The sequence below is a fragment of the Barbatula barbatula genome (assembly GCF_947034865.1).
Source record: "Barbatula barbatula genome assembly, chromosome: 11".
NCBI lineage: Eukaryota > Metazoa > Chordata > Actinopteri > Cypriniformes > Nemacheilidae > Barbatula > Barbatula barbatula.
Genome location: NC_136774.1, coordinates 22151574 through 22165167, shown reverse-complemented (window position 1 = coordinate 22165167; position 13594 = coordinate 22151574). Strand labels below are relative to the sequence as shown.

At 37.5% G+C, this 13594-nt stretch overlaps 2 protein-coding genes across 2 annotated transcripts; one reads left to right on the top strand and one right to left on the bottom strand.

The window, feature by feature from the left end:
• Positions 1-1705: 1705 nt before the first annotated feature.
• Positions 1706-6059, bottom strand: LOC306900186 (keratin, type II cytoskeletal 8). Its single transcript, XM_079466946.1, has 8 exons — positions 4797-6059; positions 3912-4120; positions 3509-3569; positions 3271-3366; positions 3034-3198; positions 2723-2848; positions 2328-2548; positions 1706-1951 (listed from the first exon to the last, which is right to left on the bottom strand). Exons 1-8 carry the CDS (start codon positions 5235-5237, stop codon positions 1891-1893), a joined length of 1380 nt encoding a protein of 459 aa, XP_079323072.1. The 5' UTR covers positions 5238-6059; the 3' UTR covers positions 1706-1890.
• Positions 6060-6102: 43 nt separating this feature from the next.
• abtb1 (ankyrin repeat and BTB (POZ) domain containing 1) lies at positions 6103-11913 on the top strand. The gene is made up of 12 exons (XM_079467274.1): positions 6103-6320; positions 6754-6816; positions 6905-6960; positions 7197-7341; positions 7414-7573; positions 7713-7758; positions 7843-7959; positions 8454-8566; positions 8885-8983; positions 9227-9394; positions 9518-9718; positions 10039-11913. The coding sequence occupies exons 1-12, from the start codon at positions 6265-6267 to the stop codon at positions 10243-10245; spliced, it is 1431 nt and encodes a 476-aa protein (XP_079323400.1). The 5' UTR covers positions 6103-6264; the 3' UTR covers positions 10246-11913.
• Positions 11914-13594: the final 1681 nt, after the last annotated feature.

Sequence of the window (13594 nt, the reverse complement as noted above, 5' to 3'; positions counted from 1 at the left end):
TGTTGAATTTCATACAGTTGACGTGCATGCATTACCTGTATCCCACTTATGTTGCCATTCCTTATTGGCATATGCTTTAATTGCTTTACATTTACCAAATGAGATATTAATTATCCACTCCTTTTCCAGCACTTTTTATCAACCTTTTCATTTCCCTTGATCCCCTGAACTGGAATCCACATAAATGTTATCATGATATTCATATTCTTAAATCTATACAGATTTGTACAGATCTCATTTACTATATCTTGTCTACTCTGAGATGTGATTTAAATAAAGGCCTATTTCACAAAAGACAATAAGAGTGTGAGTATCAAAAGTGAAAAACAATTGTGAACATTTTAATTGGTTAAGTTAATGTAATGTAATGTGAGTTGATCGTGAGTTGCTAAATTCTCGTGAATGCACTTTAGTCTATAGGCACAATATAAGCTTCCAATGCTGTAAAATGAGTTTATTCGTTTAATGACACCGCAGCATGACTGGCAAGCGTATGTTGATTTTTTGACTATTGGATGATTATAAATCGTAGGCCAAACCAGCACAATATACTCATTGTTTTTCCATTTGAAGTCATTTAAATTAATCTTAATGTTTTATTTGTCATGTCTCTTCATTTTGACATTATCTTTATAATATTGATTGTTAAATTTGACATCATAAGAATTGACTGTTAAAATACCACGTGCTAGATTTTGTCATGCAAGTTTTGTGTAGTACAGAGCTCAATGCAGGCAATAGTAGGACAAAGATTAACAAAAACATTGTCCAAGAAATTTCGGCTTTAGTGGTCACTAAGATCTTTTAACATGGAATTTAAAATTAGAGAGTTGAACATATTTCATTCACTTCGCTCTCTTTCTCTCTATGCTTTTATTAGGGGTCAATGTAGTCATCAGTGAAGTTGGTCATTAATGAAGTGGTGCACGTGGTTCATGTAAACAAATATTTGGTGTGATCAACTGTTAATTTGTTATCATATAAAATAAACACTCAACACTGAGTCATCATTTTGTGTTCTCTCTGTACTTGAAATGCGGTTAATCTAGTGACTGAAAAGGCTAAAACATGATTTATCGTTTATATTACTTGATGTGTTATTATAATATGCTAATTAGTCACAATAATAACTCAACATTAAGTTTTTATCCAAAGCAACGAAATAGGCGATATGTCATACAGAACTAATCTTTCGAAGATAAAACTTACGGAAACGCACATACATAAGCGTAAACTTTATAGAAACTCATGAAAAACTCAGTATATGAATTCTAGTAATGTCAAATTAGCAGTTTGATTCAAATGTTGTAACACCAAAGGTAAACAATCAAACACAAGTAACTAAAGAGCGTCATCTAGTAACAGACTGACGTCATAACCTTGAATTATGGTATTTGCAATGTGCGTGTGTGCGTGCACGCGCCTTTAAAAACGATGCCAATGTTTTAATTGGTACCAGATTAATACATTATAATGATTTTTTCCCAACAGTTTTCTCTGTGAAATTCTGTCCAAAGGTCTCGAGTGGGTTATATTCCCATTAGTTGTTTCCTGTGGAATCTTAACAAACCTGTTCATCTTCCCTCAGGACAGGATTGCGAAAAAACTGTTAAGCTTCCAGCGAAAGATCTTCTTGAGAACTGTATTTGTCATTCTTACATAGTAAAGGCATGCGGTTAGAGTAAATAACAGTGTAGTAGTAAAATACCAGCAAGCAAACATATTTATTTATGAGTGTAGGAAAGCGAGGTTTAAAAATGTGGATGTACATTTTATATATAATGTGAATATCTTCTCTTATTTCTTCTTTTCTTTTATTTGATAAGCACTGCTGTGTTCTTGCAAAAATGACTAAAGAACCAAAAAGCCAGTTTTATAAAGAGTATCTTGCTAGAATCTTGCCATTGCTGAGCGTTTATGGACTGGAAGTATGTTTATACTGGATTCCAACCTGATGAAAGAGAGGACAGTTATTACATGTACACTTTATTCAATCTTTACTCATTTATACGCCTTTTTGCCTTTTTGCTTATACTAGCATTATTTCATAAATAACAAGCCAAAAATATTATTACAAATCAAAATTCATATACTGTAATATAATTCAAATGAATGATAGTCTACTTTTTATAGTCTTTTTTTAATTAACACTGCCTGTAGGAATGTATAGTCTGTCTGATATTTGACCTGTGTTTTGACTTGCATAACCTTGTTTTGCTTATAGTCAAAGTTTTCTTGTACAGCTGCTTTGTAACAATGAAAATTGTTGAAAGCGCTATATAAATAAAACTAAACGAGACAAAATAAATCAAATGCTTTAATTGAACCTGTTCTCTTCTCCCTCCAGTAGTTTCTTGTAGGTGGCGATCTCTATATCCAGAGCCACTTTGACATTCATCAGATCCTGGTAGCTGCGGATCTGTTTGGCCATATCATGTTTGGCTTTCTGCAGCGCATCCTCCAGGCTTTTGATTCGCTGTTTGGCATCAAGCACCACCGCCTCAACGCTGCGTTCCACCTCTTTGATATGCCCCTCAACGCTGCAACGCTACATTGATGTCAGAGAATGGCAACCGGTATAAAGTTTTATTTACTAAACACTATAATTAAAAAATCACAAAAATCCCTCTGACCCCACAGAAGCAGTTTGTGAAGTGCATGCACAGAGGATGCTGTGTTGCCATGGTAACAAAGAGTGTAAGTTCTATTAGTGAGCAGATACCTGTGATGTAACCGAGTTTATCTCACTTTGCAGTCGCATGATTTGTCTTCTCAAGTCAGCGATTGTGCTTTTATTGTTTCTCAGTTCATTGTTGGTCTGGTCAGCTTGTGAGGAGATCAGTTCAAACTGTGGAAGCAAAACGGATAGACATAGACACGTGTTAGGCTTAAGAAGTATATTTTACCTGCTTCTCACATGTTTTTCATGAGAAAAACATTCTTGTGGTCTTGTAATATGTTTCGTTGTAGAAGAAATTTCAACAAATTGTGCTCAAGATTATACAATATTAAAAAGGCTTGAGCGATCTTCACCTTGTTCTTATACCAGTTCTCAGCTTCTTGACGGCTGCGTGCTGATATTTCTTCATACTGGCTCCTCACATCAGCAATAATCTTCTCCATATTGAGCTGTCTGCAGTTGTCCATCTGCACAACGACAGACGTGTCCTGTATCTCATCCTGAAGTTCACGCAGCTCCTACACAGAGAGGGAGAGATTTAAGAAGACCTTCTGACGATGTTTGACAGATGTGTATGTTTCTCAGTGTACCTCCTCATTGAAGCTCTTTAGAAAGTTCAGTTCCTCCAGGATTCCAGCAATTTTATTTTCCAGGGCAACTTTATACAAGTAAGTTGAGTCAACCTCCTACAGTCAGAGACGCACATGTTCACTTTTTGAAAATGAGATGACAATGGTAGCATCAGATAGAGTTGAAAAACAAGGGAATCTGATGTGGTTTAAGTAATATATCATTTTCTGTATGACACTATTTTACTTTCTGTTTAACCTTCTTCAGAAGAACAAACTCGCTTTCGGCTCTGTTCCGATTGTTGATCTCATCTTCATACCTGTATAAATAAAAACAATTTACCCTGGTGACTATAGTTTCTGTCAAAATACATTAAGGGGTAGTTCTCTCAAAAATAAACATTCTTTTATCATTTATTCCAAACCTGAATGATTTTTTTTCTGCAGAACACAAAAGTTATTCTGAAGAACGTGGATAACCAAACAACATTGGACCTCATTGACTTCCATTGTAAAATATCGTACAGGTTTAGAATGGCACAAAGGTAAGTAAACGATGAGAGAATTCCCAAACGTGTGTTTGTTTAATATAAATATCACAGCTTTGTGGTTTGAAAACCCTTGGCTGCTCTGATTTAAGTCTAAAGCATCTGATGAATGACCTTTGCTTTTGTTCCACCACCTGCACGTGAACATTCTTGAGGTCTACATCCAGGTGCTCTTTGTCTTTGTTCACGCGGTCCAGCTGTGCCCTCAAGGTACTGATGTAAGACTTCAGCATGTGCTCCAGTTTAGAGTCAGGCTTAGACCTGCTCTGTAGCAGCTGCCATTTAGTCTCCAGCATCTTGTTCTCTTGCTCCAGTTTACGCACCTGTGCAGTGAGAATGAAGACAGTTACACTCTTGAAATGCTTTTATTAAATTCCTTTTAAAAGAATGTGACAAAAAATGACAAAGAGTACATAAAAATCCATTAAATAATTAACAATAAACGTCCTATAGTGTTATTTGCAGTTATGACACAGAAGGACCATTTTAGTTTCTCCAAAATACGTTCAACGTTTTTTATCTTTTTTTAAAACCTTTTTTTAAGAATCTTTGTGCAATAGAAAGGGTTTTTGAAACCATAAAGCCAAAAGATTTTTTGCTGTGACATCATCTTAAAACATAGAATTTAGCATTTTATTAAAAAAGCAGAATAAGAAAAGATTTTTGCTTTAAAGATTTTTAAGTTCATACGTTCAAAAGTCTCTGACATTTCAGACATGGTTTAGATACTCTCTTAAAACTTTATACCATTAAAGAAAAACAACAGAGATTGTAAAGTGATTTCTTTCGCCATTTTTCTTTCCATGTAGTTGAAACTCCTGTTTGTTGTTCATCTTGTTTCTCTGGTATTAACTTAAACTGATGTAGTGTGCATAAATGATAAGATGAAAAAGCCCATTCAATTCATAATTCAGTATTTTTTTGCCATTTGCAACTAAAATGATGTTCTTCTACATTCTCAGTAATATTTTGTGAAAATAGTAGGCAGAGATTTCTCACCCTGTCGATAAAAGAAGCAAAGCGGTTGTTGAGAGATTTGATCTGTTCTTTCTCCTGGATTCTAACAGACTGTAGTGTTGGGTCCAGCTGTAAATCCACCGGGGTTAAAAGACTCCTGTTTACGGACACAGCCGTGATGGGGACCCCGACCGCTGACATGTTGGCAAAGCCAAAATAAGAGTTACCCTGACGGGGTATTTGTGACCCAAGATATGGTGATGAGCCCAATGACCAGCTGCTGGAGCCGGACCCGGATGACCTACGGACACTCATGACCCGAGAGAGAAAGACAGAGAGCTGGGAAATGGTGACATAAAGTGGTGTTCCAGTGGACTTGGCTGTTTTTTTCAGATGCATGTGGCTTATATGCAGACGGGTGGGTGTGTCTTTGTGTATAAATGAGAATATACAAGCATTCTTCCCTTTGAAAAACCTGTTCATCTCACCACATGTCCAGAGCAAACATTCTCCACATCCATACACAATCAAGCACAAGAATGACAAAACAAGAGCTGCTGTTTACAATGTAAAGAGATCTGACAAACATGGGAGCATTTTTCTGACCGTCTAACATGGCGAATACAAAAACATATCTGATTTCTCAGCGAGTTTTTGCAAAAAAAATGTTTTTTTTAAACCCACTGACACTAGAAAAAGCATGATTGAACGGGTATTTATTTCAAACTTATTTTTAACATTTGAAGAATTTGTTAAAATTCCATCAATTATATTCTATCAAGTATATAAAATATACCTACTTTTCTATATTGTTATATATTTTGTATTAAAAACATGTCTTGTGCATTTCACAATGTGTTATTGTAAAGCTGCTTTGCAACAATACAAAACTGGACTATATCATTTCTTTCTCCAACTAATATATCTTGCAAAATTTACAATATTAGCCGTTTGTTGGCACAAAATAGTGCGTATTGTAGGCCTAATAGTTTAAAACTTCTCCGCAAGATGGCGCATGCGTAAGAACCAAGACCGTCGCTCTTGACAAATACAGCAGTTCTATCGCTTTTCATAAGGAAAAGTGCAACGCTTTACTTGACGCATGCGCGGTAGCTAAAGCACCCAAGAAAATGATTTTCTTTGCGAAGTTTTAAATTAATAAACAAAACGCACGCTACGTGTAATTTCAGGGTAATTTTTGGCCCAAAATACCTTGGTCTTAGCTCGAAATCTTAGAGACATTTATATTTCCCCATTCAGTGTGATAGGACCCGGGTCTTGTATGACTGCAATAGCTGCAAATATGGCCGCCGAGCGCGGATACTTTCCTTAAAGGGACTTTGACACAAATGTGCTTCCTGTTTACGTTTTGCAAGAACTTTCAAAGCAAGCCATAACTAACATCGGCCCTGACAAAAGCTCGGCGGTTGTTTATACAGTATCTGCACTCGATCCTGTCAGTAAGACAGGCCGTTTCGATGCATTTCAGAGAACCTTTATCTCCGCGCAGATGGACGCCGTTGATCTGTTTTCAAGTTGCAGGAAGGGCGACATTGCCAGAGTGAGGTCAGATCACCATGGACTTGCTGTTGTTTTGGCCTCATGCATATCTAAAATAGCCTCTTAATAACTTTAGCAAAAACATTCGACCCTGTCTTGTAGTTTTGCATGTACATCCAAACGAACGTGCATTTCCTATTTAGTCTTAGTGCACTGTATAGTCTAGTCTGTAAATGTAAATACCCATGACAAAGTACACGAGTGGCTCAGTCTATATCTACTCTGAATGCATATAGAAGCAAATGTTTACAGATATTAACATTAAACCATATTTTTGTCTAGGCAAATTTATATGACTCATACATTCCGTAGAAATCATGAATATGCATATCTAAACAAATGTGCATGTTCACTGTAGTGACTGTCACAGTCACTGTCAATGCATGTGATTCATCTGATCTCTTTGCTTTATTTGTTATTATTGTCTGACGTTCTCCAGATACCTGGTTGAGCAGAGGGACGTGGAACTGAACATCAGAGATAAATGGGACAGTACACCTCTGTAAGTGTTTTTGTATTGTCTTTGCTGTGCATTACAGGTGTAATGCAGATACAAGCCTGAGACGTTGATGTTTTTTGTGTTGATTCAGGTATTATGCATGTCTGTGTGGACATGAAGAACTGGTGCAGTACCTGCTCGCCAACGGTAAGCACAGTATTCAACATCAATATACACTGCCGTTCAAAGGTTTTCAGGGTCACGCATTAATTCTTTATATTATTATGTGAATAATAGTAGGCATAAAAACAAATGTAACCACAGGTTTTGCGTTATGATGAAAAACATCAACAAAAATAAATATATCGTGGCCTATTAAAAGAAGAGACGGCTGATAAATGGTATCTTTAGATTGTGTTTAATGCGTGTTGTATTTGTGGCAGGTGCTAAATGTGAGGCGAACACGTTCGATGGCGAGCGTTGTCTTTACGGCGCTCTGAGCGACCCCATCCGCCGCCTGCTGAAGGAGTACAAGCGCATCACAGCCAAAGCCATGCAGAGAGATTACTACGACCAGTTCTTACAGACGTGAGACCATCACAACCACACACAAAACACAAACCGCCAACATTCACTGATCGATCCCATACTCCGTTTCAGACTTTTGGAGCTGGGTAATTACAGCGACGTGACGTTTATGGTGCATGGTGAGATGTTTAAAGCCCACCGCTGTGTCCTGAGTGCCCGGTCCGAATATTTTGCTCACATGCTGGAGACCAAATGGAAGGGGAAGAGCGCCATTGCCCTCAAACATCCACTTGTAGGCGCCAACACCACAGTCATTGTGAAAGCAAAATTAAATTCCAACACGCAGACTATCTGTATCCATTAAAGCACGCATCTGCAGTTCAGTTAAATCTACAGTTTTAACAGTTCCAGTTTCACTTTTTGTCTCACAGGTGAATCCTGCGGCATTCGCTGCGATCCTGCAGTATTTCTACACTGGTGAGTGTCACGTGAGGCTGTAGGTTCTGTTCATCTGTTGTTCAGTGTCAGACAGTAGTTTTGTCCGTGCCGGTTTGTTTGCAGGTCGATTGGACATTGATGTGAATTATGTGGAGGACTGCAAGCGTCTGGCCAAACAGTGCAAGATCAGTGAACTCATTGAGGAGCTGGAGGTGAAATGCAAACAGGTTTATGAGTTTGGTGAGGAACCGCTCAGATCTACAAACAGTTCACAGATTCACACGCACTTGATGGATGTAGCAATGTACTTCGATACCAACATTTTGTTATGTGTGCAGATTTTTACAATATGACAATTTTGATATTTAGTGAAAGGCCTATTTATTATTTATATACAGACGGTAGGGCTGTCAAACAATTCATTGTGATTAATCGCATCCAGAATAAAAGTTTGTGTTTACATAATATATGTCTGTGTACTGTGCATATTAATTTTGTATTTATAAACACATAAATATAAATAAAATATATAAAAAAGAAACATTTAGATGTCACTTAAATATTGGTAGATCTATATAAATAAATCTAAATATTTCCTATGTATGTGTATGATGTTGAAAAATTGTGCTCAATATCATAATACTTGTTTGTTACATCCCTACCATGGTATAAACTCCTGTGACACTCATCTGATTCTGTTTCTCATGTGTTATGTTCCTCTCTCTCTGTCTCAGTGTCCAGTAAGCCAGGCACGTGTGTGAAGGTGTTGACTCTAGACCCTCATGATTTTCAGCTGCAGGACGGGATGGCTCTTCTGGCTGACAGTGCTCTCCCAGCTGAACTCAGGGTGAGCGCTGTTATTTTCCTTTGCTTTTTAGTGTTAAACAGTTGAGAGCTTTAGACAAATGGACGGAACTGCAGGGTCAGTGCTGAGTTGTTACTTCACCTTTTTATGTGATGTATTAAAGATTTACTGCTGGATTTAAATATATCAACAAATGTCGTGTCTAACAAGGAAAGCTGAACAATCTCAGAGTTGCAGAATAAGACTTGGGCAGAAACGCATATGAACTAGAGTCCCAACCTGCTCAGGAGGGTTTGAGTCCTGTGTGTTTCACATTCTTTAGTATTGTTCATAAATGTTTTACTTGCTTGTTCTTTATAGGTTGGATACGGTCAGCTTCCTTTCGATCTAACTGACAGTTTTCCGAGCTATCCTGACATCTGCTTCCGGGTGGACGGCTTTGACTTTCTATGTAATAAGGTCAGTGTTTGTTAACAATATGATCTTATTTTTTAGCGTTACAGTCGGGACAACGTTGGTGAAAGGCAGACAGCAAATATATCTGACGTCAATCCAATACTTCAACGTTTGTGATTACTTATAATCTAAATAAATATAAGCCAATTCCAATCCTTTATTATATGTGTCATTTAATAAAAAGGGAAACTTTGTGCTGATTAAATGCTTGTTTTTGTATATTTGTGTGCGTGTTTGTTTCCGCAGGCGTTTTTCTGCGGCCGTAGCGATTATTTCAAGGCGCTGCTGGAGGATCATTTTAGTGAAGGTGAAACTCTGCAGGCGCTTCCTGGTATTCCTGTGATCACCCTGCATGATGTGTCACATGACCTGTTTACCAGAATCCTTTACTACATCTACAGCGACAACACCCAGGTACCCACACGCACTGACATCAATTCTACGTGATCTCACAAATGCAGGATTTAGAGGACAGAAATAAAAACAACTAATGATGGTTCCTGTACACTTATTTCAAGTTCTTTCACTGTGTTCAAGCTGTCGCATGAGAACGTCTATGAGGTTCTGTGTGTAGCTGATCTGTACCTGTTGCCCGGTCTGAAGCGTCTGTGCGGCAGGACTCTAGCAGCGCTGCTCAATGAGGAGAACGTGCTGCACATGTGGAAGACGGCAAAACTCTTCCGGCTGTCACGTCTAGAAGACCAGTGCACAGAATATATGGCCAAGATCATCGAGCGGGTATATACAGAACATACATTACAGAAACTATGTCTGTGTTTACATGTATGATGATTCTGACGGACATGTGTCCTTCTGATGTCAACATGGGGACCTTTTATTTGTTTTATAAACATTTTCTAAATAAATATTTTAGAAGTTCTCATCACATGGTACCTCAAAATAATTTCCATTTTAACATATAGCATATATTTTGTAAATATAGTTTTGCTAAAGTACACCTCGTGAAAGAATTGCAATGATACTATTTTCTATTATTATTCAGTTTTTTGGTTGATGTGCAATGTATAAACTTGAATTTCTCTTACTATGTGTTGTAGCTGGTGGACAGATCTGAGTTTGCAGATATGATCAGAGAGGATGCTGGGAATGTGGCTGCCAGACAGGAAACAGATTCCATCCCTTTGGTGGACGAGATCCGTTTCCACATCGCCAGCAACGTTCAGACGTACAGCGCCATCGAGGAGGCCAACCAGAAATTCGGCGCCCTTGAGATCCTGCTGGCTAGCATCGGTCTTGAGTGCTAAGAAAGAATAAGACATCCAGAGGAAGTGACACAGAGAGTGTGTGGAAATGAGGTCAGGGGAACCAAGTGGTTTACAAAATAAGAGCTTTACATGCACAGTAAACATTCATCTGTAGCGAGCATCACATTGGCAGTAACACACGAACACGGTCGATTTTAACAACAGATGCTTCTATAACAGTCTTAAAAAGTGCACGGTACTGTTTTTGCTGGTGTGAATTAAAAGAACTATTAATAGCATTTAAAAGTTTCTGTACTTTCCAGTAGATAAAGTCACGTGCAGAGAGATGAAATTGAATTTCAAAGGTTGATATTAGCATCCGTTTGGTGGCGTGATTATGTTTGGCACGTGCCAACGATTTATCTTGGAGCGGAATATTCAGAGAGGTTGGTTGTGTCAAGCACAAAGAACGAATGCATCATAGGTCGAGCTGTTACAGCATCAGAGATGAGACACGGATTTATGTAAATGTAAAGAGGATGAGCACGATTTGTTTAACAGGAATACATTTTAAATGGCCTCTAGGAAAGCTCAAGGACTTCAAGTTGTTGTGAGTTATCGAGGAGATGTTATTTACAAAAAGAATGTCACATTTCTCTCTGATGTTTTTGTGTGATAGATGAGCGTTTACTGAAGCAGATTCTTTTCTCATTGATATACATATTTCTCCAGCATTGCATTTCCAGCTTCAGACTTCTGAGCACGATTCTCCCTAAACCTTATTTTCCCTCATCTTGCTTCCGTTTAGCTCGTTTCTAACAATTATTTCATTTATTGTCTTTTATTTGTTTGGTTTTATGCTGGTCTTAAAGAGGCATGTCTACATGATGTGGTTTAAATGAGAGGAATAGGTTGAGCTCATTTATATAGCAGCACTTTTTTTAAGCATAGATTTATGTTACTGAACTGCTAAGATGAATCCCCACAAATGACACTTAATGTTTTTGAACGTTATAAGTTGTTATTGTTTACTGTCAGATGGTATTTGCTTTCATTTGAGTTAATGTGGGATGGGATGTAAATATTGTGAACAAAAAAATAAATATTTAATATGGAATTTTTATGGAATTCTTTGAATATTTAGTTTTACAAGGTTTCTCAAATTTGATATTGCTCCATAACTTTTCTGAACAATGAGACTTTTTTTTATTTGCTGTCTCACTTTTTGGACAAAAACATTGATGAAGGTTAGATGCATTATTCATTTTGGCCTGTAGAGTGCGCTCTGTATTACTGTACGATTGGATAGCTCTCATATATATCATAAAGGACAAATCTTATTATTATTCTGGCATTTTTCAACTGTTGGATTTTTATCAGACGTCACATCATCTGTAAATGTTTTGCAGCTCAACTTCCCGTGGTTTTTGTCATCACAGAGTGACTGATGACATGCATTCGTCAGTTCTTTATCTTTTTTCTCTACACCTCTTAATGTCTTAAAACAATTTATGTGGTGTTGTTTAAATAGATTTTTTTAACAGTTTAGAGTTTGGTATGGTGTTCAAACAATAGGTGCTTAAATCTAGAAACATCCAAATATTACTAAAAGTCTTCCCCTTATGTTATTTATAACCCTGCTAAAAAAAACAGCATTATAATTCAAATGTTTTGCATTATAGATTCCATTATGAAGCATTGTAATTTATTAAATCCATTAGAATTTTGCCTGTTGTTTTTTTGTACAAAAAAGTGTACATATATTCACAGGAGTTTGTTAACTTGTCATGATGAAGAGGGGGTCACTCTGGCCTGGGTTTGCCTGTTTCTCCAGGCAACAGGAGTGAGAATTACCATGACAACTAGCTCAAGGAGAGAGAGTGATGGAGCTTGTCAGAGCAGTATTTAATTTATCACCAAAGCTGTGTGTTTGTATAACTGAGGTCCTTGAGTCATGAGACGCATGCTTTAACTTACCAGAGACACCGGTGGATGGATTTAATGTGAGGATGCTAACTAGGTCATAGTCGAGCAGTTATCTTACCGATGTACTGTACACCCACAAACCTCTCAGCATCAGCACCACTAGAGCATCGCCCACCATCTCATGATGTCATCGGCTGAAGAGAGTTTTTTCGGTGGAATCGGTAGAATTCTACACAATTTTGAAGAGATTTAGAGAAGCTCGCTGAGGATGAAAAAACTTAAATTCAACTTCAACTTAATTACGGGTCAACTATTGTTGAACATTGTTAAATTGCACTAATATTTATTCATTTATCTGAATATTTTATATGATCTCGTCTGGTGTTTGTGAAAGGATCTCTCGGGGAAAGAGTTTGCGAGTTTACAGTCATTTGATTAGTTGGGTCATCTAAAAAATGAGTTTTTAGGCAGTGATGACTAATACCAGGTTTCGTTGTAATGACAATGACTGAAATAAATGTAATTTTGCAGTTGCTATGGTAAATGTTTCTACGGGTCTTAGTTTGTTGGGAATAAGACCTAAATCATTTCATATTAAGCTTATCAAAAACCAAAACCACAGACTGGCAACACATGCACCCATGGCAAATATTATAAATTCCTTAATACTGACCCAATCCAAAACAACTATCATCACCATAAACAGGAATTAATGTATAATGGTCCTTTCCTGAGTGAACCTTCATCTTTATTTAAGGAAAAATGTCCACATAAAACTAACATCAGTTTGCTAGTTCCAAAATGACTCAATGTTTTTGTTCAATCTCTCTAAAAGTGCCGCACAAAGCATTTACAAGAATGTCTGTCCTCCTGAAATGTTATTCAAGTTGTCCTGTATGTTTTTAACATTTGAATTCAGCATGTGCTGTTTGTGTGCATACGTGTGAACGAACTCTTTCGGTATTCCCAAGAGTCCAAAACACGTTTTGTAAGAGTGTGTGAGAATAAAAGAGGCTTATCTATGACATCACATGACTCCACATACCCACCTGCTTCACACATCGGCCGAATGAAGCGAAAACAACAATTTATTAACCTGACTATAAATACACACAAGAGAACAGTGATCACACCGAACTTTAACGTTACACAACACACATGGCTCGGCGCCCCAGAGCTGAGCTGATTTACAGTTATTATTTTGGCAAGGACAGCAAACAACCCGCTCCATTAGGGTAGATCTTAAATCTCCTCCCGTGAGATTGCCTTGTACCACAGAGACCAGCGAGGAAACTTGGCAGCACAGCATACAGACATGCTTAACCTTTCCAAAGAAAGGTATTAAATACTTGCGCCGCATGGGCAAAACTATTAGAATTCTTGCCGACTTGACCTGGTGCTTATACTTCACAAAATGGACGTTCTGATTTCAATTGAAAGAGATTGTCCAAGCAAAACTATTTCAAAATAAGTCTTAGATGGA

Bases quoted from the DNA above. Each gene is read 5' to 3' on its own strand.
- LOC306900186 (XM_079466946.1), bottom strand. From the start codon at position 5,237: ATGAACAGGTTTTTCAAAGGGAAGAATGCTTGTATATTCTCATTTATA. The intron at 3,570-3,911 runs GTCATTCATCAG...TTATTTATACAG, and splicing joins GTGGTGGAACAAAAGCAAAG to GTATGAAGATGAGATCAACA. The intron at 3,367-3,508 runs GTTAAACAGAAA...CTCTGACTGTAG, and splicing joins AGTTTGTTCTTCTGAAGAAG to GAGGTTGACTCAACTTACTT.
- abtb1 (XM_079467274.1), top strand. From the start codon at position 6,265: ATGGACGCCGTTGATCTGTTTTCAAGTTGCAGGAAGGGCGACATTGCC. The intron at 9,395-9,517 runs GTACCCACACGC...ACTGTGTTCAAG, and splicing joins TCTACAGCGACAACACCCAG to CTGTCGCATGAGAACGTCTA. The intron at 9,719-10,038 runs GTATATACAGAA...TATGTGTTGTAG, and splicing joins TGGCCAAGATCATCGAGCGG to CTGGTGGACAGATCTGAGTT.